At 68.8% G+C, this 17,168-nt stretch overlaps 2 protein-coding genes across 2 annotated transcripts; one reads left to right on the top strand and one right to left on the bottom strand.

The window, feature by feature from the left end:
- Positions 1–980: 980 nt before the first annotated feature.
- MIEN1 (migration and invasion enhancer 1) lies at positions 981–4,718 on the top strand. Its single transcript, XM_077788313.1, has 4 exons — positions 981–1,155; positions 2,672–2,769; positions 3,068–3,144; positions 4,062–4,718. The coding sequence occupies exons 1-4, from the start codon at positions 1,070–1,072 to the stop codon at positions 4,143–4,145; spliced, it is 345 nt and encodes a 114-aa protein (XP_077644439.1). The 5' UTR covers positions 981–1,069; the 3' UTR covers positions 4,146–4,718.
- A 769-nt stretch (positions 4,719–5,487) lies between these two features.
- On the bottom strand, positions 5,488–15,473 carry ERBB2 (erb-b2 receptor tyrosine kinase 2). The gene is given in 27 exon segments (XM_077788314.1): positions 5,488–6,194; positions 6,274–6,532; positions 6,668–6,838; positions 6,912–7,009; positions 7,105–7,251; positions 7,332–7,407; positions 7,491–7,646; positions 7,724–7,909; positions 7,988–8,086; positions 8,163–8,285; positions 8,376–8,514; positions 8,648–8,695; positions 8,787–8,951; positions 8,953–9,117; positions 9,209–9,341; positions 9,430–9,629; positions 9,922–10,012; positions 10,096–10,169; positions 10,248–10,374; positions 10,890–11,006; positions 11,077–11,218; positions 11,295–11,407; positions 12,025–12,093; positions 12,180–12,317; positions 12,558–12,744; positions 12,823–12,974; positions 15,370–15,473. Coding segments are annotated over 27 exon segments (3,783 nt in total). The 5' UTR covers positions 15,455–15,473; the 3' UTR covers positions 5,488–5,871.
- Positions 15,474–17,168: the final 1,695 nt, after the last annotated feature.

Raw genomic sequence — 17,168 nt, 5'->3', positions numbered from 1 at the left:
TCACTGTGTGTCTCACGGGGGTCACTTAGGTCATTGTGTGTCACACGGTGGGGGGTTTGCGTGTCCCCCGTGGGTCTGGGGGGTTACTGCCGGTGAGTTTGGTCACGTTCGGTCAGTGGCGGTGTCCCGGTGTCCCGGTGTCCCGGTGTCCCGGGGTCCCGGGGTGCCGGTGTCCCGGTGTGCCGGGGTGCCGGTGTCCCGGTGTGCCGGGGTGCCGGTGTCCCGGTGTCCCGGGGTCCCGGGGTGCCGGTGTCCCGGTGTGCCGGGGTGCCGGTGTCCCGGTGTCCCGGGGTCCCGGTGTGCCGGGTTCCCGGGGTGCCGGTGTCCCGGTGTGCCGGGGTCCCGGGGTGCCGGTGTCCCGGTGTGCCGGGGTCCCGGGGTGCCGGTGTCCCGGGGTGCCGGGGTCCCGGGGTGCCGGGGTCCCGGGGTGCCGGTGTCCCGGGGTGCCGGTGTCCCGGGGTGCCGGGGTCCCGGGGTGCCGGGGCGCCGGGGTCCCGGGGTGCCGGTGTCCCGGGGTCCCGGGGTGCCGGGGTCCCGGTGTCCCGGTGACCCGGGGTCCCGGGGTGCCGGGGTCCCGGGGTCCCGGGGTGCCGGTGTCCCGGGGTCCCGGGGTGCCGGGGTGCCGGGGTGCCGGGGACCCGGGGTCCCGGGGTGCCGGGGTCCCGGGGTGCCGGTGTCCCGGGGTCCCGGGGTGCCGGGGTGCCGGGGTGCCGGGGACCCGGGGTCCCGGGGTGCCGGGGTCCCGGGGTGCCGGTGTCCCGGTGTCCCGGGGTCCCGGGGTGCCGGGGTCCCGGTGTCCCGGGGTCCCGGGGTGCCGGGGTCCCGGGGTGCCGGTGTCCCGGGGTCCCGGGGTGCCGGGGTGCCGGGGTGCCGGGGACCCGGGGTCCCGGGGTGCCGGGGTCCCGGGGTCCCGGGGTGCCGGTGTCCCGGTGTCCCGGGGTGCCGGGTCCCGGGGTCAGCGCGCTCCTCCCGCCGCGCTCGGAGCAGACGAGGCGGGCGGGGCAGAGCGGCCGGAAGTGCCGCGTCACGTGACCGAACCCGGAAGTGGCGGCGCGGCGGCACCGGGGCCATGAGCGGCGGGGCCGGGACCGGGACCGGGACCGGGGACGGGGACAACGGGGCCGAGCGGCGCGTCCGCATCGTGGTGGAGTACTGGTGAGCGCCGCGGCCGCCGGGGGGCCCGGGGACGGATGGACCGAGGGGTTCCCCGGGGCTTTCGGGGGGTCGGAGCCAGCCCGGGGTGGGGCCCACAGCGGTACCGGGAGCACGAACTGGGGGAACCGGGGTGAGCCGTGCGGCGGGTCCGGGCGCGGAGGGGGCTGCGGAGAGAAGGGGGAGGCTGAGGAGGGTACAGAGGGGCTGGGGGGCTGAGGAGGGGGTGAGGGTCTCTGCAGGGTGGGGGATTTGGGGGGCTGAGGAAGGGTTGTGGGGGATTTGGGGGGCTGAGGAAGGGTTGTGGGGGATTTGGGGGGCTGAGGAAGGGGTTGTGGAGGATTTGGGGGGCTGAGGAAGGGTTGTGGGGGATTTGGGGGGCTGAGGAAGGGGTTGTGGAGGATTTGGGGGGCTGAGGAAGGGGTTGTGGGGGATTTGGGGGACTCTGCAGGGGTTGTGGAGGATTTGGGGGATTGCAGGGGTCATGGAGGGTTTGGGGGGCTGAGGAAGGGGTCGTGGAGGGTTTGGGGGTCTGAGGAAGGGGTCGTGGAGGATTTGGGGGACTCTGCAGGGGTTGTGGAGGATTTGGGGGGCTGAGGAAGGGGTTGTGGGGGATTTGGGGGGCTGAGGAAGGGGTCGTGGAGGATTTGGGGGACTCTGCAGGGGTTGTGGAGGATTTGGGGGGCTGAGGAAGGGGTTGTGGAGGATTTGGGGGGCTGAGGAAGGGTTGTGGGGGATTTGGGGGGCTGAGGAAGGGGTTGTGGAGGATTTGGGGGGCTGAGGAAGGGGTTGTGGGGGATTTGGGGGACTCTGCAGGGGTTGTGGAGGATTTGGGGGATTGCAGGGGTCATGGAGGGTTTGGGGGGCTGAGGAAGGGGTCGTGGAGGGTTTGGGGGTCTGAGGAAGGGGTCGTGGAGGATTTGGGGGACTCTGCAGGGGTTGTGGAGGATTTGGGGGGCTGAGGAAGGGGTTGTGGGGGATTTGGGGGGCTGAGGAAGGGGTCGTGGAGGATTTGGGGGACTCTGCAGGGGTTGTGGAGGATTTGGGGGGCTGAGGAAGGGGTTGTGGAGGGTTTGGGGGTCTGAGGAAGGGGTTGTGGGGGATTTGGGGGGCTCTGCAGGGGTTGTGGGGGATTTGGGGGGCTGAGGAAGGGGTCGTGGAGGATTTGGGGGGCTCTGCAGGGGTTTTGGGGGATTTGGGGGATTGCAGGGGTCATGGAGGGTTTGGGGGTCTGAGGAAGGAGTCGTGGAGGATTTGGGGGGCTCTGCAGGGGTTTTAGAGGATTTGGGGGGCTCTGCAGGGGTTTTGAGGGATTTGGGGGGCTCTGCAGCATGGCGGGGCTGAGGAGGTCCTGAGGGGCCATGGGCTTATGTGGGGTGGGGGTTTTGGGGGAGCTCCTGAGAGGGGCGTTGGGAATTGGGGGTACAGGTGGCAGCGGAGGGGTACAGCCGGGGGGGGGCTCATTATTTGGGGAAGGTTTGGGGGGTCCCCCTGCCTCAGGCGGGTCCCCCCTCCCCAGCGAGCCCTGCGGCTTCGAGGCCACGTACCAGGAGCTGGCGAGCGCCGTGCGGGACGAGTACCCCGACATCGAGATCGAGTCACGCCTGGGGGGCACCGGTGAGACCCCCCGGCGGCCCCGGCCTCGGGGGGACCCCCCCAGTGCCGTGCTGGGGGCTTGGAGTGGCTTAAACCCCCCTGGAAGTCCTGGGGGGGTCGTGGGCTGGCTGCTCCCCCTCTGCAGGTTTGGGGGCAGAGCTGGGGGTCTGCAAAACCCACGGTGCTGGCGGGGTGGGGATGTTTTTTTGGGGGGGTGGGGGTGTTTTTTGGGGGGGTGGGGGTGTTTTTTGGGGGGGTGGGGGTGTTTTTTGGGGAGGGGGGGACAGAGCTCAGGGTTGTGCTTTGTGGGTGCCCTCAGGTGCCTTTGAGATCGAGATCAACGGGCAGCTGGTCTTCTCCAAGCTGGAGAACGGCGGCTTTCCCTACGAGAAGGACGTGAGTGCCCACCGGGGGTCCCGGGTTTGGCCAGGCCGGGGGTCCCGGGCTCAGGCAGGATGGGGGTCCCAGGCTCAGGCAGGATGGGGGTCCCAGGTTTGGCCAGGCCGGGGGTCCCGGGCTCAGGTAGGATGGGGGTCCCGGGCTCAGGCAGGCTGGATTTGGGGAGGGGGTTTGTTTTGCAGAGAGCCCCTCCCGTGATGGGATCTGCCCACATTTTGTCACCCTCTGGAGTTGTTTCCCCTCCTGCCAGCACCCTCTGCAGGGGTGGAGGGGACAGAGGGGAGCCCCTCGCCGTGGCTGGGATTTGTCCCCGTGTCCCCGTCCCCGTGTCCCCGCCATGTGTCCCCGTCCCTGTGTCAAGTCCCCGTGTCCCCTCCGTGTGTCCCCGTCCCCATGTCGTGTCCCCGTGTCCCCATTCCTGTGTCCCTGTCCCTGTGTCATGTCCCCATCCCCATGTCCCCATCCCATCCCCGTGTCGTGTCCCGGTGTCCGTGTCCCCGTGTCCCCATCCCCATGTCCCCATCCCCGTATCCCTATCCCCGTGTCCCCATCCCATCCCTGTGTCCCCATTCCCGTGTCATGTCCCCATCCCCATGTCCCCATCCCTGTGTCCCCATCCCATCCCTGTGTCCCCATCCCATCCCTGTGTCCCCATCCCATCCCCGTGTTGTGTCCCCGTCCCCGTGTCCCGTCCATGTGTCCCCGTCCCCGTGTCCCCATCCCATCCCCATGTCCCCATCCCCGTGACCCATCTCCGTGTCCCCATCCCATCCCCATGTCCCCATCCCATCCCCGTGTCCCCATCCCCATGTCCCCATCCCCATGTCCCCATCCCCATGTCCCCATCCCATCCCCGTGTCCCCATCCCCGTGTCCCCACCCCACCCCTGACCCGTCCCTGCCGTGTCCCCGCAGCTGATCGAGGCCATCCGCAGAGCCCGCAATGGGGAGCCCCTGGAGAAAATCACCAACAGCCGCCCCCCCTGCGTCATCCTGTAGCCCCCCGAGCACTGCGGGGTCCCCCCGGGCTGCCCCTCGCCCCCTCCCTTAGACCCCCACGCGCCCGGGGGGGGCTCAGGAACCTCCTGGGGTGGCGCTGGGAGGGGCAGAGCTGTGGCACGGGTGGCACTGGGGTCGTTCTGGCCCCTGCCCCACCTGCTGTGGGGTGGAGCCGTGGTTTGGTGGGGGGGGTCTCCAAGCTGCCTTTGCCTTCCTCCCTGAGGGGGCACGGGGTTGGCACCCCCGTTTTGCTGCGCTGGCGTCTCCCCTCCCTCATCCCCTGGGAATGGGGGGGGTCTGCCGTGGAGGGGAGCAGCTGCCAGCAGGGTAATTCCAAGGGGAATCCAGTGGCTGTGAATTCCCTGGGGTTTGTTAATGATTAGAGTCCCTCTGGCACTGTTTAATCCCAGCAGGGGCTGGCTGGGCGTGTTCACACTCCCCCTGCTCATTCCCAGGCTCCCAGCTCCTGCTTCCTGCCTGGAATGACCCTGCCCTGGGCCCCGGGGTGTGAGGGGGGGTCCCCTATTTATTCTATACTGTGTATAATGGGCGGAATAAAGGATGGAGAATGTGGCTCCTCCGGTGTCCCTCGGGAATGGGGGCTGGGACAATGTCCTGGATCCTGCCTGGGATCAGGAGTTTTGTCCTTCCAAGTGGTGAGGGGGGTGAGAAAGGGGAGAGGAAGGGAAGGGGGGAAAAGGGGGCAGTGGAGAGGGAAAAGGGGGAAAGGAAGGGAAAGAAGGAGAAGAAATAAGGGGGGAAAGGGAATGGAGAAGGGGAAAAGGGAACAGAAAAAGGAATGGGAAGGAGGGGAAAGGGGAAAGGAAATGGGGAAGGGAAAAGGAAAAAAGGAGAAAGGGGAAAAGAGTAAAAAAAGAGGGGAAAGGGGAAAAAAGAAGGGCAGGGAAAAAGAGGAAAAAAGGAGGGAAAAGAGGGAAGGAAAAGGGGGAAAGGGAAGGGGAAAAGGGGGAAAGGGAAAAGAAAAAAGGAGGGGGAAGGGAAAAGGGGGAAAGGGAAGGGAAAAAGAGGAAGAAAGGGGGAAAAGGGGGAAAGGGAAGGGAAAAGGAGGAAAAAAGGATAGGAAAGGGGGAAAGGGAAGGAAAAAGGAGGGAAGGGGAAAAGAGGAAAAAAGGAGGGGAAAGGGGGAAAGGGAAGGCAAAAAGGGGAAAAAATAAGGGAAAAAGGAAAAAGAGAGGGAAAGGGGGGAAAAAAGAAGGGAAAGGGGAAAAAGAGAGGGAAAAGGGGGAAAAAAGAAGGAAAAAGGGAAGGAGTGTGACATGTTGGTCCTTGGGAGACAGAGCTGAATCCGACAGAGAAGAGGAAACCAAAGAGGCCACGAGAGTAGAAAAACAACCAATGTACAATGATCAAATATACATCCCGGAGCAGCCGGGACTGCTCTCAGTCCAGCTGCCCTCAGTGCAAGTCCACATGTCCCGGGCGCTGGGACAGCCCTGGAGCTGGGGGCATGGCAGAGGCTCTGTCCTTCTCCAGGCCGTGCTGGCTCCGAGCTCCCGGGGCTGCTCCGGGCACCACCCACGGCTTGTGGGTGCCCGGTGCCACCGAGGGTGACCCCTGTGTCCCCACTCTGCTGCCCCACAGCGTCCTGGGCTCTCCCAGCCCTGCGTGAGTGGTGCCACCCTCGGGCAGAGGGGATGGACCCCCCAGCCCTGCGGCCGTGGCTCATCCCTCCCTGAGCTGCCTCGGTGAAGTTGGGGGGGGTCTCTTACACGGCCGTGGTGTCGGGGCCGGCCAGGCCGAGGTACTCAGGGTTCTCGGCCGTGGGCGTCGTGCCGGGGCCACCCTCGGGGCCGCCAGCCTTGGCGGGGTCCTGGTTCCAGTAGTAGGGGTTGTCGAAGGCCTGGCTGAAGGGGGCGGGGGCGCCGTGGGGTGCCAGGTACTCGGGGTTCTCCACAGCGTGGCCGAAGGGCCCTGGGAAGGAGTTCTTGGGGTCCTTGATGAGCCCGTTCTTCCCCTGGTGCCCCTTGGGCTTGTCCGGCGGCGACGGCGGGGCGCGGGGCGGGCGTTCCCCAGCCTGGTTCACGTACTCTGCGGGGTGAGTGGCACGTTAGGGACGGACAGACGCCCCCCCAGCACCTCCCCGAGGGTCCAGCCGTGCCCTCCCCACCTGGCATGGCGCTGTGGGGGGCTGGGACGGTGAAGCACTCGGGGTCCTCGCCGTCCTTGGCCGTCAGCCCGGTGGGATCCTCGCTGTAGCGGGGCAGGGTGCCAGGCTCCCGCCCCGGGGGGCTGTGCAGGGCCACCTTGTCCCCGTCTGGCACCTCTGGGACTGGACCCTCTGGCCCCTCCGCCAGGCCCTGGGCGGGGAAGGAGAAGGCGGCCAAGCCCTCACCCTCTTCCACCTTGGCTGGAGACTCCGCTGTGCTCTGGGTGTAGGAGAGGACACAGAGTCAGGCACTTGAGCCCACCCCGAGGACCACCCCGGCACTGTGCCCCTCACAGACGTGGCACGGGGTCACCCCCACGGCTGTGCCAGGACTGGGAGCTCCCTCCCCACGTACCCGCATGGAGGAGATGCGGCTGCGGTAGGTGGTGGAGGTGTCGGTGCTGAAGAAGCCGTGGTGAGGCACCAGGTACTCCTCGGCGTCCACCAGGTCGTCCATGTCCTCCTCATCCAGCAGCGCCCGGTAGAAGGTGCTGTCCATGGAGCCGGGCAGCCCCACCAGGTCGTTCTGGGGGGGTCACACCGCTCAGTGCCCGCCCCAGGGCACCGGCGAGGGGACGGGACCCCGGGGGTCTGCGTACCTGGATGACCACGAAGCGCTGGGGGTCGCGGGCCATGCGGGAGAACTCGGTGACCAGCTCCCGGAACTTGGGCCGGCACTCGGAGTCGATCATCCAGCCTGCAGCAGAGCCGGGCGCCGTCAGGGCCGGGAGCAGGGTGACACCACGGCCTGTCCCCTCCCTGTCCCCGGGCAGCCTCCCCCCCCTGCCATACATTTCACCATGATCATGTAGACGTCGATGGTGCAGATGGGCGGCTGCGGCAGCCGCTCGCCCTTCTCCAGCAGGTCGGGGATCTCCCGGGCGGGGATCCCGTCGTACGGCTTTGCCCCAAACGTCATCAGCTCCCACACGGTGACACCTGCAGGGAGGGGACGGCTGTGGGGGTCAGCAGCGCGTTGGGACCCCCCAAGTCCCCCGGGAGGGGACACGCTGACGCACCGTAACTCCAGACGTCGCTCTGGTGCGTGAAGCGCCGGCGGAGGATGGACTCCAGCGCCATCCACTTGATGGGGACCTGGGACAGGGCGGGTGGAGAGGTGAGCAGGACCACGGCGTGCCTGTCACCGAGGGGAGCATCGCTGAGTCCCCAAGCCCTACCTTGCCACCATCGGCGTGGTACTCGGTCTCGTCGATGTCCAGCAGCCGCGCCAGCCCGAAGTCGGTGATCTTGACGTGGTTTGGGCTCTTGACGAGGACGTTGCGAGCGGCCAAGTCCCGGTGCACCAGTCTCACCTCCTCCAGGTAACTCATCCCCTGGAGGTGGCACATGTCCAGCTGTCCCTGGTCTCCCCCGGGACCCTCCCCAGAGCTGCCCAGGTGCCCTGTCCTACCTTGGCGATCTGCACACACCAGTTGAGCAGGTCCTGGGAGCCGATGCGGTCCTTGTTCTCCCGCACGTAGTCCAGGAGGCAGCCGTAGGGCATCAGCTGCGTCACCAGCTGCACCGTGGAGGTCAGGCAGATGCCCAGCAGCCGGGACACGTAGGGGCTGCCCACCCCTGCCATCACATAGGCCTCCTGTGGGCAGCAGGGGGGTCAGGGTGGGCAGGGGTCGCTGCCAGTCCTGCTCCCCTGCAGCGCCGTGGCCACACTCACGTCCAGGATCTCCTTGTTGGCTTTGGGCGACGTGTTCTCCCGCAAGACTTTGATGGCCACTGGGATCTTCACGCTCTCCCCATCGGGGATCCAGATGCCCTGAGGTGGGGACAAGCAGGTGAGGGGACGCAGAGCGGCGAGGGGCACGTCCCGCTGTGCTATCCCCACTCCTCACCTTATAGACGGTGCCAAAAGCGCCAGAACCCAAAACTTTCACTTTCTTGAGCTCCGTCTCCTTGAGGATCCTCATCTGGGCTTGGTTGGGGAGGGCCCCGCTGGGCGTCAGCGGCTCCACCAGCTGTGGGGCATGAAAGGGTGAGCGGAGCCAGGCTCCTGGTGCCCCCCCAGGCACGGAGGGTTCACTCCTGCCCCCTCGGGGGATGCCCACCTCGGTCTCCTGCAGCAGCCGCCGCATGGTGTGCTTGCGCTCCTGCTGCCGCCGGCGCTTGACGCAGATGACGGTGATGAGGAGCAGGACGATGACCAGCAGAGCCCCCACCACGCCGGCGATGATGGACGTCACCTGGCTGCGTGTCAGGAGGCCGTCAGCGTGGCGGGGGGACCCCCAGCACCCCCAGGGAGGCGGCGGCACGGCGTGGCGGGGGGACCCCCAGCACCCCCAGGGAGGCGGCGGCACGGCGCGGCCGCACTCACTCCTACCTTGGCTTCTGGTCCACGGGACACCCGTCCTCATCGCGGATCGTGCACCTGGGGACACGCAGGGTGTAGCCCCCTTGCTGCCAGCAGCTCCCCCCGCAGCTGCCGGCACCCCCTCCTCGGCTAGAGACCCCCAACTCACGAGTGGGTGCAGTTGGTGGGGCAGAGCTGGCACACGCCGAACTCGTCCGGGTATTTCCAGACGGGCACGAAGGAGGCGTCGGCCTTGACGCCGCTGGGGCAGCGCCGCACGCACTGCTGGGCATCCTTGTAGTGGGCACAGGCCACACACTGGTCTGGATCCTGCAGGAACCGGGGTGGGTTGAGGGACCGGGTGTCTGGGGGCACCTCCACCCCACCCCGTGCGTGCCGCTGTCCTCACCGATCCGAAGCAGGTCTCGGTGCCGTTCTGGGGCTGGCACTCGGGGTGGCACGGCAGGCACCGCGTCCCGTTGGCGTGTTCCCGGACGGCTCTGCGGGGCAAAGGGGCGGGCATGGAGTCCCAGCCCCACCCTGGGGTGTGTGTGGGGACTCTGTCTGGCACTCCCGAGGGTCTCCACTCACCCATCCAGGAGGTTGCAGGAGGCCACGCACTCCTGGCCGCGCAGGAACCGCTCGCAGGCCACGCACTGGGTGGGGCCGGGGCCCCAGCAGTGCCCCTGGGCACAGAGGTGGAAGCAAACCAGCCCCTCGCTCTCTGCAGGGTGGGCACCATCAGCACCGGGGGTCTGTCAGCGATAGGGGGGGGTCCAACATCCCCCTCCACCCCCATGGGCTCCTCTTACCGCACTGCTCGGGGGGCTTGTTGTGGGTCTGGAAGAGGCGCTGGCGGGGGTTGCGGAAGATGCTGTGCCAGGGCACCTTCTGGAGGAAGCAGAGCTGGGGGTTGTGGTGCACCAGCACCATCCCGCTGCTGATCTCCTGCAGGGCCCGCAGCCCCAGCGCCTGCACCGCCAGCTCCCGCAGCGTCAGCGAGTAGGCGCCGCTGCCGAGACACCCACGGGTGAGCCACGCGTGTCCCCGTGTCCTTCCCGTGTCCCTCTGCACCCTGTGCGAGCCCCTTCGTCCCCCCGGGTCCCACCCACATCTCCCCCGCGTCCCACCCATCCCACCCTCATGTCCCCCCATGTCCCCATAGCTCCTTGTGTGCTCCCCCTGCATCCCCGCCACGTCTCCCTGCGTCCCCCTCTGCCCCAACATTTCCCCTCTGCATCCCCGTGTTCCCATGTCCCCTCCTGTGTCCCCCTGTGTCCCCCCACGTCCCCGTCCCTGCTCACTTGTGCAGCACCCGGCCCCGGATCACCCGCAGGTTTTGGAAAACCCCCAGGTCCTTCATGTCAGGTGGCCAGGCCGCGATGTAGAGGAAGCCTGGGGGGAGCCGAGGGTCACCACCTCGTGTCCCCCCCAAAAAGCCGGGGCCCTCCATTCCCCCCAGCTCCCCCAGCTCTCACCCGTCAGCTCCTCCAGGCTCTCGAAGATCCGCAGCAGTTTGGGGTCCAGGGGTGGGGTGTTGGTGCTGGGGTCCCTGCCGGGGATGGGAGGGAGGTTGGGGGGGTCCCGCCGGGGGTCCTGGCGGGCTCAGGGTGGGGAATCAGGCACTCACCCAGCGAAGGTCTCGGGCAGGAAGGCCAGGCTCCCAAAAATCTTGGTGCAGCCGGAGAAGTGCTGGATGTTGGAGGCGTTCACGGCACGGACGCCCTTCAGGAAATCCACTCCCAGCCCGTAGCACACTGAGGGGGCATGGCAGGGCTGGGGTGCTCCGCCAGGACCCCCAAGCACCCCAAAACACTGCCCCACCAGCCATGGAGATACCCCCACACAGCCTTGGGAGTCCCCAGAGCTGCACTGAGGACTGGTCATGCACATCCCTGGGGTCCCCAGAGCCCCCCAAGGCTTGGCAAAGCTGCTTACCCACATCCCTGGGGTCCCCAGAGCCCCCCAAGGCTTGGCAAAGCTGCTTGCCCACATCCCTGGGATCCCCAGAGCCCCCCAAGGCTTGGCAAAGCTGCTTGCCCACATCCTTGGGGTCCCCAGAGTACCCCCAGCCCCCAGGGGACCTGTCCAGATACCGGGGGGCTGCTCACCCACAACCTTGGCAACCCCACGAGCCCCCCAGGACACTGAGGAGCCGCTCATCCCCAACCCTGCAGCGTCCAGAGCCCCCCTCCCCAGCCCCTGGGAGCTGCTCACCCACATCCTCAGGGCACCCAGAGCCCCTCCAGACCCCTGCTTTGAGGTTTCTCACCCTCTGGGCAGGGTTTGCTGCACTTCTCGCACTTCTGGACGTTGTTGACCGTGACCTCCTGGCTGTTCTGGGGGCACACGAGGGTGCAGGACCCCACCTCCGTGGCGAGGTAGTTGTCTGGAGGGGGCAGGAGGGGGGGTCAGGGCCACGCCAGCCGCCCCTGCACCCCTCCCAGGGTGTCACTCACAGGGACACTGGCTGACACAGCTGGCACCGAAGGTGTAGCGCCCGTCAGGGTTGGGCATCGACTCGAAGGTGTCCGAGTTGTAGACAACGAGCGGAGGGCAGTGCAGCTCGCAGATCCCGCTCCGGTTGAAGTTCAGGCACGCCTGGGGAGGGGGTACACAACCGTGTGAGAGCCCCGTTGCCCCCCCGGGACCCCCGGTGCCCCCGTCCCGTGCGCACCAGGCAGTCGGAGTGCTTGGGGCCGGTGCAGCCGGCGGCGCACTGCTCGTGGCAGCAGTCCGTGGGCTTGGTGCCCTTGCAGCGTGGGCAGCCGTGGCAGATGCTGTTGGTCACTGCAGGGACACAGAGGGACACGGACCCCCATGGATTTCCCCCCCTCCAGGCTGTGGGGGAGTCCCCAGGATGAAGGGTTGGAAGGTAGGTGGGTTTCCGGGGTAAAAAATTTGTGTGGTGGGGATTCAGGGGCTAAGTGGGGGCAGTGGGACAGGAATCTGGGGGGTGAAGGGAGGGTTCCCAGGGATGGGATTTGGGGTGTAAGCAGAGGACCTCAAGGATTTGGGATGGAAGGGGAAGTTCCCAGAGCAGGGATTTTAGAGGAACTCTGGAGCCAGGATTTGGGTGCCGTGTAGGGCTCAGTGGAATGATGATTTGGGGGTTAAATAGGTCAGGGTGCTTCTGGAGGCAAGATTTAGGTGGCAAATAGGGGTCAGTGGGACAGAGATTTGGGGGGCAAATGGAAGGTCCAGAGGGTCTCTGGAAACGGGACTTAGGTGGCAAGCAGGGCTCAGCAGGGCAACAATTTGGGAGTGCAAGCAGAAGGTCCAGGGAGTCTCTGGGACAGAAATTTGGGTGCCAAATGGGGATCAGTGGAGCAGGGGCATACAGAGGGAAGGAAAGGGGTTCCCAGGGGCTTTGGGGGTCCCGGGGAGGGGGTGGGTCCCACACTCACACGTCTGGCAGTCCTGTTTGCCCTCGCCCCAGCAGTGCCCCTCGGCACAGAGCGCCCGGCAGTCGGGACCTGCACAGGGGGAGGCGTGAGCAGGGGGGTGCCAGGGGGGCTGGAAGCCCCGGAGCCCCCCCTTGGCACCCCCCTGGGGTACTCACAGCTGCGGCTGCGGGCGCTCTCCACCTGGATCTCGGCACGGAACTCGTTTTGCCGGTGCAAGATGTCGCTCCAGAGGATGGTCTCCTGGAAACACAGCTCGGGGTTCCTCTCGATGCGCACCCCTCCCTTCAGGATCTCTGAGGTGGGGAACAGGTAAGGGGGGGTCAGCATGGGGAAGCCCTGCAGCCCTGTGGGGACTCCTCAGTAGGGACCTGCCACTCCATGGGAGCACCCAATCCTGGGTGGGATCCTCCGTGGGGACACCCACACCTGGACAGGGACCCCAAGGGACCACCCACCCCAGAGCGGAGCTGGCAGCTCCCAACTGCAGGAGCAGCGACCCGCGTACCCGAGCGATCCAGACAGGGCTTCCCCACCTGTGAGGTGCCTCATGCCGAGCTGGCGCAGCCCCGGTGTCCCGGTGGGGCCGGCGTTGCCCACCACAGCCAGGGCGTAGCGGTCCTGGAAGAGCTGCGTGCCGCGGATGATGCGCAGGCTCTGCAGCTCCAGCCCGCTCACTTGGTTCTCCGCGATCAGCACGTAGCCCTGCACCTCCTTGATGTCCTGGCATGGGGGGACACGGGTCAGGGGCCGGGGGGACCCTCGTCCTTCCATCCCCTCGGGGCGTTTCCCGCTGCGCACCTTGAGGAAGGAGGTGTCGGCATCGGCGGGCAGGTAGGTGAGCTCCAGGTTGCCCTGGACTACCTGGCAACCCTGGTAGAGGTGCCGCAGGGTCTCGTAGTGGCTCTCGGGGCTGGAGGGACGCAGCAGCTTCATGTCGGTGCCGGTGCAGACTGCGGGGACAGCGAGGGCTCAGCGCGTCCCCAAGCCCTCTCACTCCCCCGTGGGACGTGGAACTCCGGCCCCCGCAGGAAACGCCGCGGATGCGGCGGCCGCCGTTTATCTCCGGGGCTGCTCCCAACAGCTTCCGATGGGTTTCCTGGATCGCGGCTCCCCCCGGCTCCCACCCCGGCACACGCGGCAAAGCTGCTCCCGCTCTGGCACCGGGCCCCGCTCGAGGGACAGCGGGCACCGGTGTCGCCCCGTGCCCGCGGCGGGGGCCGGGGACTGCGGGGGGCCGGGTTGGGACCCCCAGAGCCGCGGGGCCGGAGCGGGGGCCGCGGGCAGGAATGCGCTGCCCACGCCGCCGGGGCGGCCGCGCCGAGACAAGACCTGATTGTTGAGCGGCGACGGCTGCGGGGCCCGGCCGGCCGCATTGCCGGGGGGCTGCCGGCCGGGCGAGCATCCCCGCGGCACCCGGGCGGGGCGGGGGGCGCGGGAGCCCGGCCCGGGTGCCAAGCCCCGGGCGAGTGAGTCACGGGCGCGGGTGGCACGGGGCCCCGGCCGCCCGCTCCCGCCTGGAACCGCCTTTTCAGGTCGGGCGTGTTTGGGGAGCAGCGGTGACGCAGGGCTGGCGGGCACGGCCCAGCCCCGGCGCGCCCGCGGCCCCCCGGCACCCCAACACCTCGCCGGGGAGAGCCCCCCACGCCAGAGCCCGACCCCGAGCCCAGCGCGGTGTCACGGCCAGAGCCCCGGGGCGCCGCCGTCCCAGGCGGACAGGGGGGCACACGGGGGTCAGGCGCGGCTCGGTGCGCCGGTTCCCGGCTGCTCCGAGGCTGAGTGACAGCCCCCGGTGCTGGGCAGCTGCGGCCGCGGCCCCGTGTCCAGGCGACCCGGCTGGAACTCGCCTCCCCCGCCTGCTCCGAGGCCTCTGAGCCAGGGAGAAAACGGCCGGGAAAGAGGAAGCCCCCCGAATTTGGGGTTCTGCTGTGTCCCACCCGAGCGGCCGCGCAACGGGGGGACCCCGGGAGGGAACGCGCCTTGGGACAAAGCTCAAGGTCTGTGCCCACAGCGGCTGTGCCGGGCACGGCGTGCCGGGGCTTCCCCGGGGCAAAGGGCAGGTGGGACAAGTGCGCGGCAGCGCCGGGTCCTGGTGGGATCCCGGCTCCGCGCCCCAGGATTTGGCCTTGTCTGCTCGCCCAGGTCACGGATCCACCCTGCCCGGCTCTCCAGCGGGCGGTGCCAGCACCGAGCAGCTCGGCTGCCCACGGGTGTCCGGCGAAGCCCGTCGGCCACGCGCCCCCGGGGCTGCCGGCCACCAACCCGGCCCCGTGGACACCGGGGTGTCCCTAACCAGGAGCTCGCCCCACAGGGACCCTCCAAGCAGCGTGAGCTGTGGGGTGCCGGGAGTTGTGGAGGCCACCCGGTGTGTCCCCGCGTCCCTGTCCCACCACCTCGCGCTGCTTCAGTCCCACCGGGCATTCACTTTCCGCTGCTGGAGCTGCCCCCCAACAGGGAGGCAGCAGGGTCCAACTTTTGGGGCTGTTGGTGCCCGCTTTGGGGCCAGCAGCCCCCTGCCCTGCCGGCCCCGGCGCGGTGCGGGTGCGTGGCCGAGGCCCGGGGGCTGTCGGGCCGGGCTCCCCGCTCCCCCCGGGGCTGGGCTGGGTGCGGCACGTCGAGAATGTGGATGGGAGCGACGGGGACGCACCCACCCACCCACCCACCCAGCCGCTCCGCACCCCGAAGCTTCCCCATGCCCACGGGAAGGGAACCCCCACAAGTTGGGGACCCCCGTTCTCGCCCTGGGACCGGCTGCAGCGCGGGGGGGTCCCCGCTCCGAGCTCCACCGGAGCCCCTAAATTCCTCCCGGGAATCGTCCCGCTCGGGGGAACCGGGGCGCAGCGGGCAGGGCCTCCCGGTACACACCAGTTCGGCCCCCAGTCCTGGCGGCCACTCGCGGCGCGGGGACACCGCGCTCGGAGAACCGGGGGCACCGAGGGAACAGCGGGGGGACCGGGGGAGGAGCGGGGGAAGGCGGTCCCGTCACTTCCCACCGTGCACCCCCCCGGGCACACCGGCCCGGTGCCCCCGACCCGCTCTCGGAGCTGCCCCGTCCCACCCCCGGTGCCCCCCTCGTTCCAACTCGAGGCCCCCACCGTCCCCTCCCGCTGCTCCCTCGGTTCCCCCCACCGTCCCCTCCCGGTTTTCCACTCGGTCCCACCCCCGATGTCCCCCCCCGGTGCCCGCTCGGTCACGCCCCCCCTGTGTCCCCCCCTCCCTTTCTCCGTGCCCCCACAGTCCCGCTCGATCCCGTGCAAAACTTTGCGCCAAGTCGCTGCGCGGGGACGCTCCCGCGGCCCGGAGTCGCCCCGATTCCCGGTGTCCCCGGAGCTCCCCGGTGGGACCCACCTTCCGCGGCGGCGGGGGGGCGGAAGGCGGCCAGCAGCAGCAGCAGCAGCCGCCCGGCGCCGCGGCAGCCCCCGGCCGCGATCATGGTGCTCAGCGCGGGCCGCGGCCCATGGCCCCGCCGCCGCTCCGGGAAAGTTTGCGGAGCCGGAGCCGCCGCCTCCCGCCGCTCCCGGGCTCCGCCTCGCGATCCCGATCCCGGCCCCGGGCGAGGGCGCGCCGCGCGCTCCCGCCGCCCCCGCGCGCTCCCGCCGGCCCGGACAAGGACAGACCCCCCCCCCAAACCCCGGCCAACCTCCCGGGGCACCGGGCACCTCCCGCCCCGGACCCCCCTTCCCTCCTCCCGTCCTCCGTAGCACCGGGAATCACCGCCGTCCATCCCCCGGGACCACCGGGATCGCCCCGTTCCCCCTTCCCACCCCCGGGAACACCCGGAAAACCCCGTTCCCATCCCCGGGACCACCGGAATCGCCCCGTTCCCTCTTCCCATCCCCGGGACCACCGGGAATGCCCCGTTCCCCCTTCCCACCCCCGGGACCACCGGGAAACCCCCGTTTCCACCCCCGGGACCACCGGGACCGCCCCGTTCCCATCCCGGGGGGAGCACCGGGGACTCCCCGGCCCCGGAGCGCTCCAGTCCCGGGGTCCTGCCGCCATCCCGGGGGTCGCCTGAACGGGGTGGGGAGGACGCGGCCTCCATCCTTGTCCCCTTCCCCTGTCGCTGTGGCTGTCACCGTGCTGGGGACAGAAATGTCACTCGCGGGTTTGGGGGGACAGAGCTGGCACCCCACAGTGGGGCAGGGGCTGGCACTGTCCTGGGTGGCAGGGACGGTCCAGCAGCACCTGAGGGTCCCAGGTGAGGTGACCGAGAGCTGGCAGCTGTCCCCAGCCTGCTCCACCTTCACCGGGTACACAGAGGGAACTGGGACATGGGGACCCCCACTCGTTGGGACCCTACAACATGGGGATTCCCATTCATGGGGACCCCCACTCATGGGGACCCCCACAACATGGGGACCCCCACTCATGGGGACCCACACACATGGGGGCCCACACACATGGGGGCCCACACTCATGGAGACCCCCACACTCATGGGGACCCCCACTCATGGGGACCCCCACTCACAGACTCATGGGGACCCCCACTCATGGGGACCCTCATGCACAGAGACCCCCACATTCATGGGGACCCCCACTCATGGGGACCCCCACTCATGGGGACCCCCACTCATGGGCACCCACACTCAAGGGCACCCACACTCAAGGGGCTCCCCACTCATGGGGACCCCCACTCATGGGGACTCCCACTCATGGGGACCCACACTCATGGGGAGCCCCACTCATGGGGAGCCCCACACTCATGGGGAGCCCCACACACATGGGGTCCCACACACATGGAGACCCCCACTCATGGGGACCCACACTCATGGGGAACCCCATACTCATGGGGACCCTCACTCATGGGGACCCACACCCATGGGGACCCCCACACTCATGGGGTCCCCATCCAAACCCCCATCCGGGCAGCGCCCGGCATGGCGCCAGGAGCAGCAGGACGGTGGGCCCAGGACGTGACCCTGGCACAGGGCAGCCTCTGCCCACCACGTCCCCTTGGGTCACCCCATCCTGCGCTCCCCCATGCGCCACCGGGGCACTCTCGGTGTGGGGGTCCCGCCTGCCGCGGGGGGCAGCGACGGGGATCAGCCCCGCAGGCCAGGCCGCCATTGCGGCCTCATCCTACGGCCGCTGCTGGGGGGTCCCGCAAGGCCGGGACCACTCAGATCGTCAGGCCGCGCTTCCCC

Source organism: Lonchura striata, chromosome 25 (assembly GCF_046129695.1).
Source record: "Lonchura striata isolate bLonStr1 chromosome 25, bLonStr1.mat, whole genome shotgun sequence".
NCBI lineage: Eukaryota > Metazoa > Chordata > Aves > Passeriformes > Estrildidae > Lonchura > Lonchura striata.
This window is presented reverse-complemented; position numbering and strand designations above follow the sequence as displayed.

Excerpts from the sequence above, each read along its gene's own strand:
- MIEN1 (XM_077788313.1), top strand. The coding sequence starts at position 1,070 with ATGAGCGGCGGGGCCGGGACCGGGACCGGGACCGGGGACGGGGACAAC. Across the intron at positions 1,156-2,671 it reads CGCATCGTGGTGGAGTACTG|CGAGCCCTGCGGCTTCGAGG; the intron begins GTGAGCGCCGCG and ends CCCCCTCCCCAG. Across the intron at positions 3,145-4,061 it reads GCTTTCCCTACGAGAAGGAC|CTGATCGAGGCCATCCGCAG; the intron begins GTGAGTGCCCAC and ends GTGTCCCCGCAG.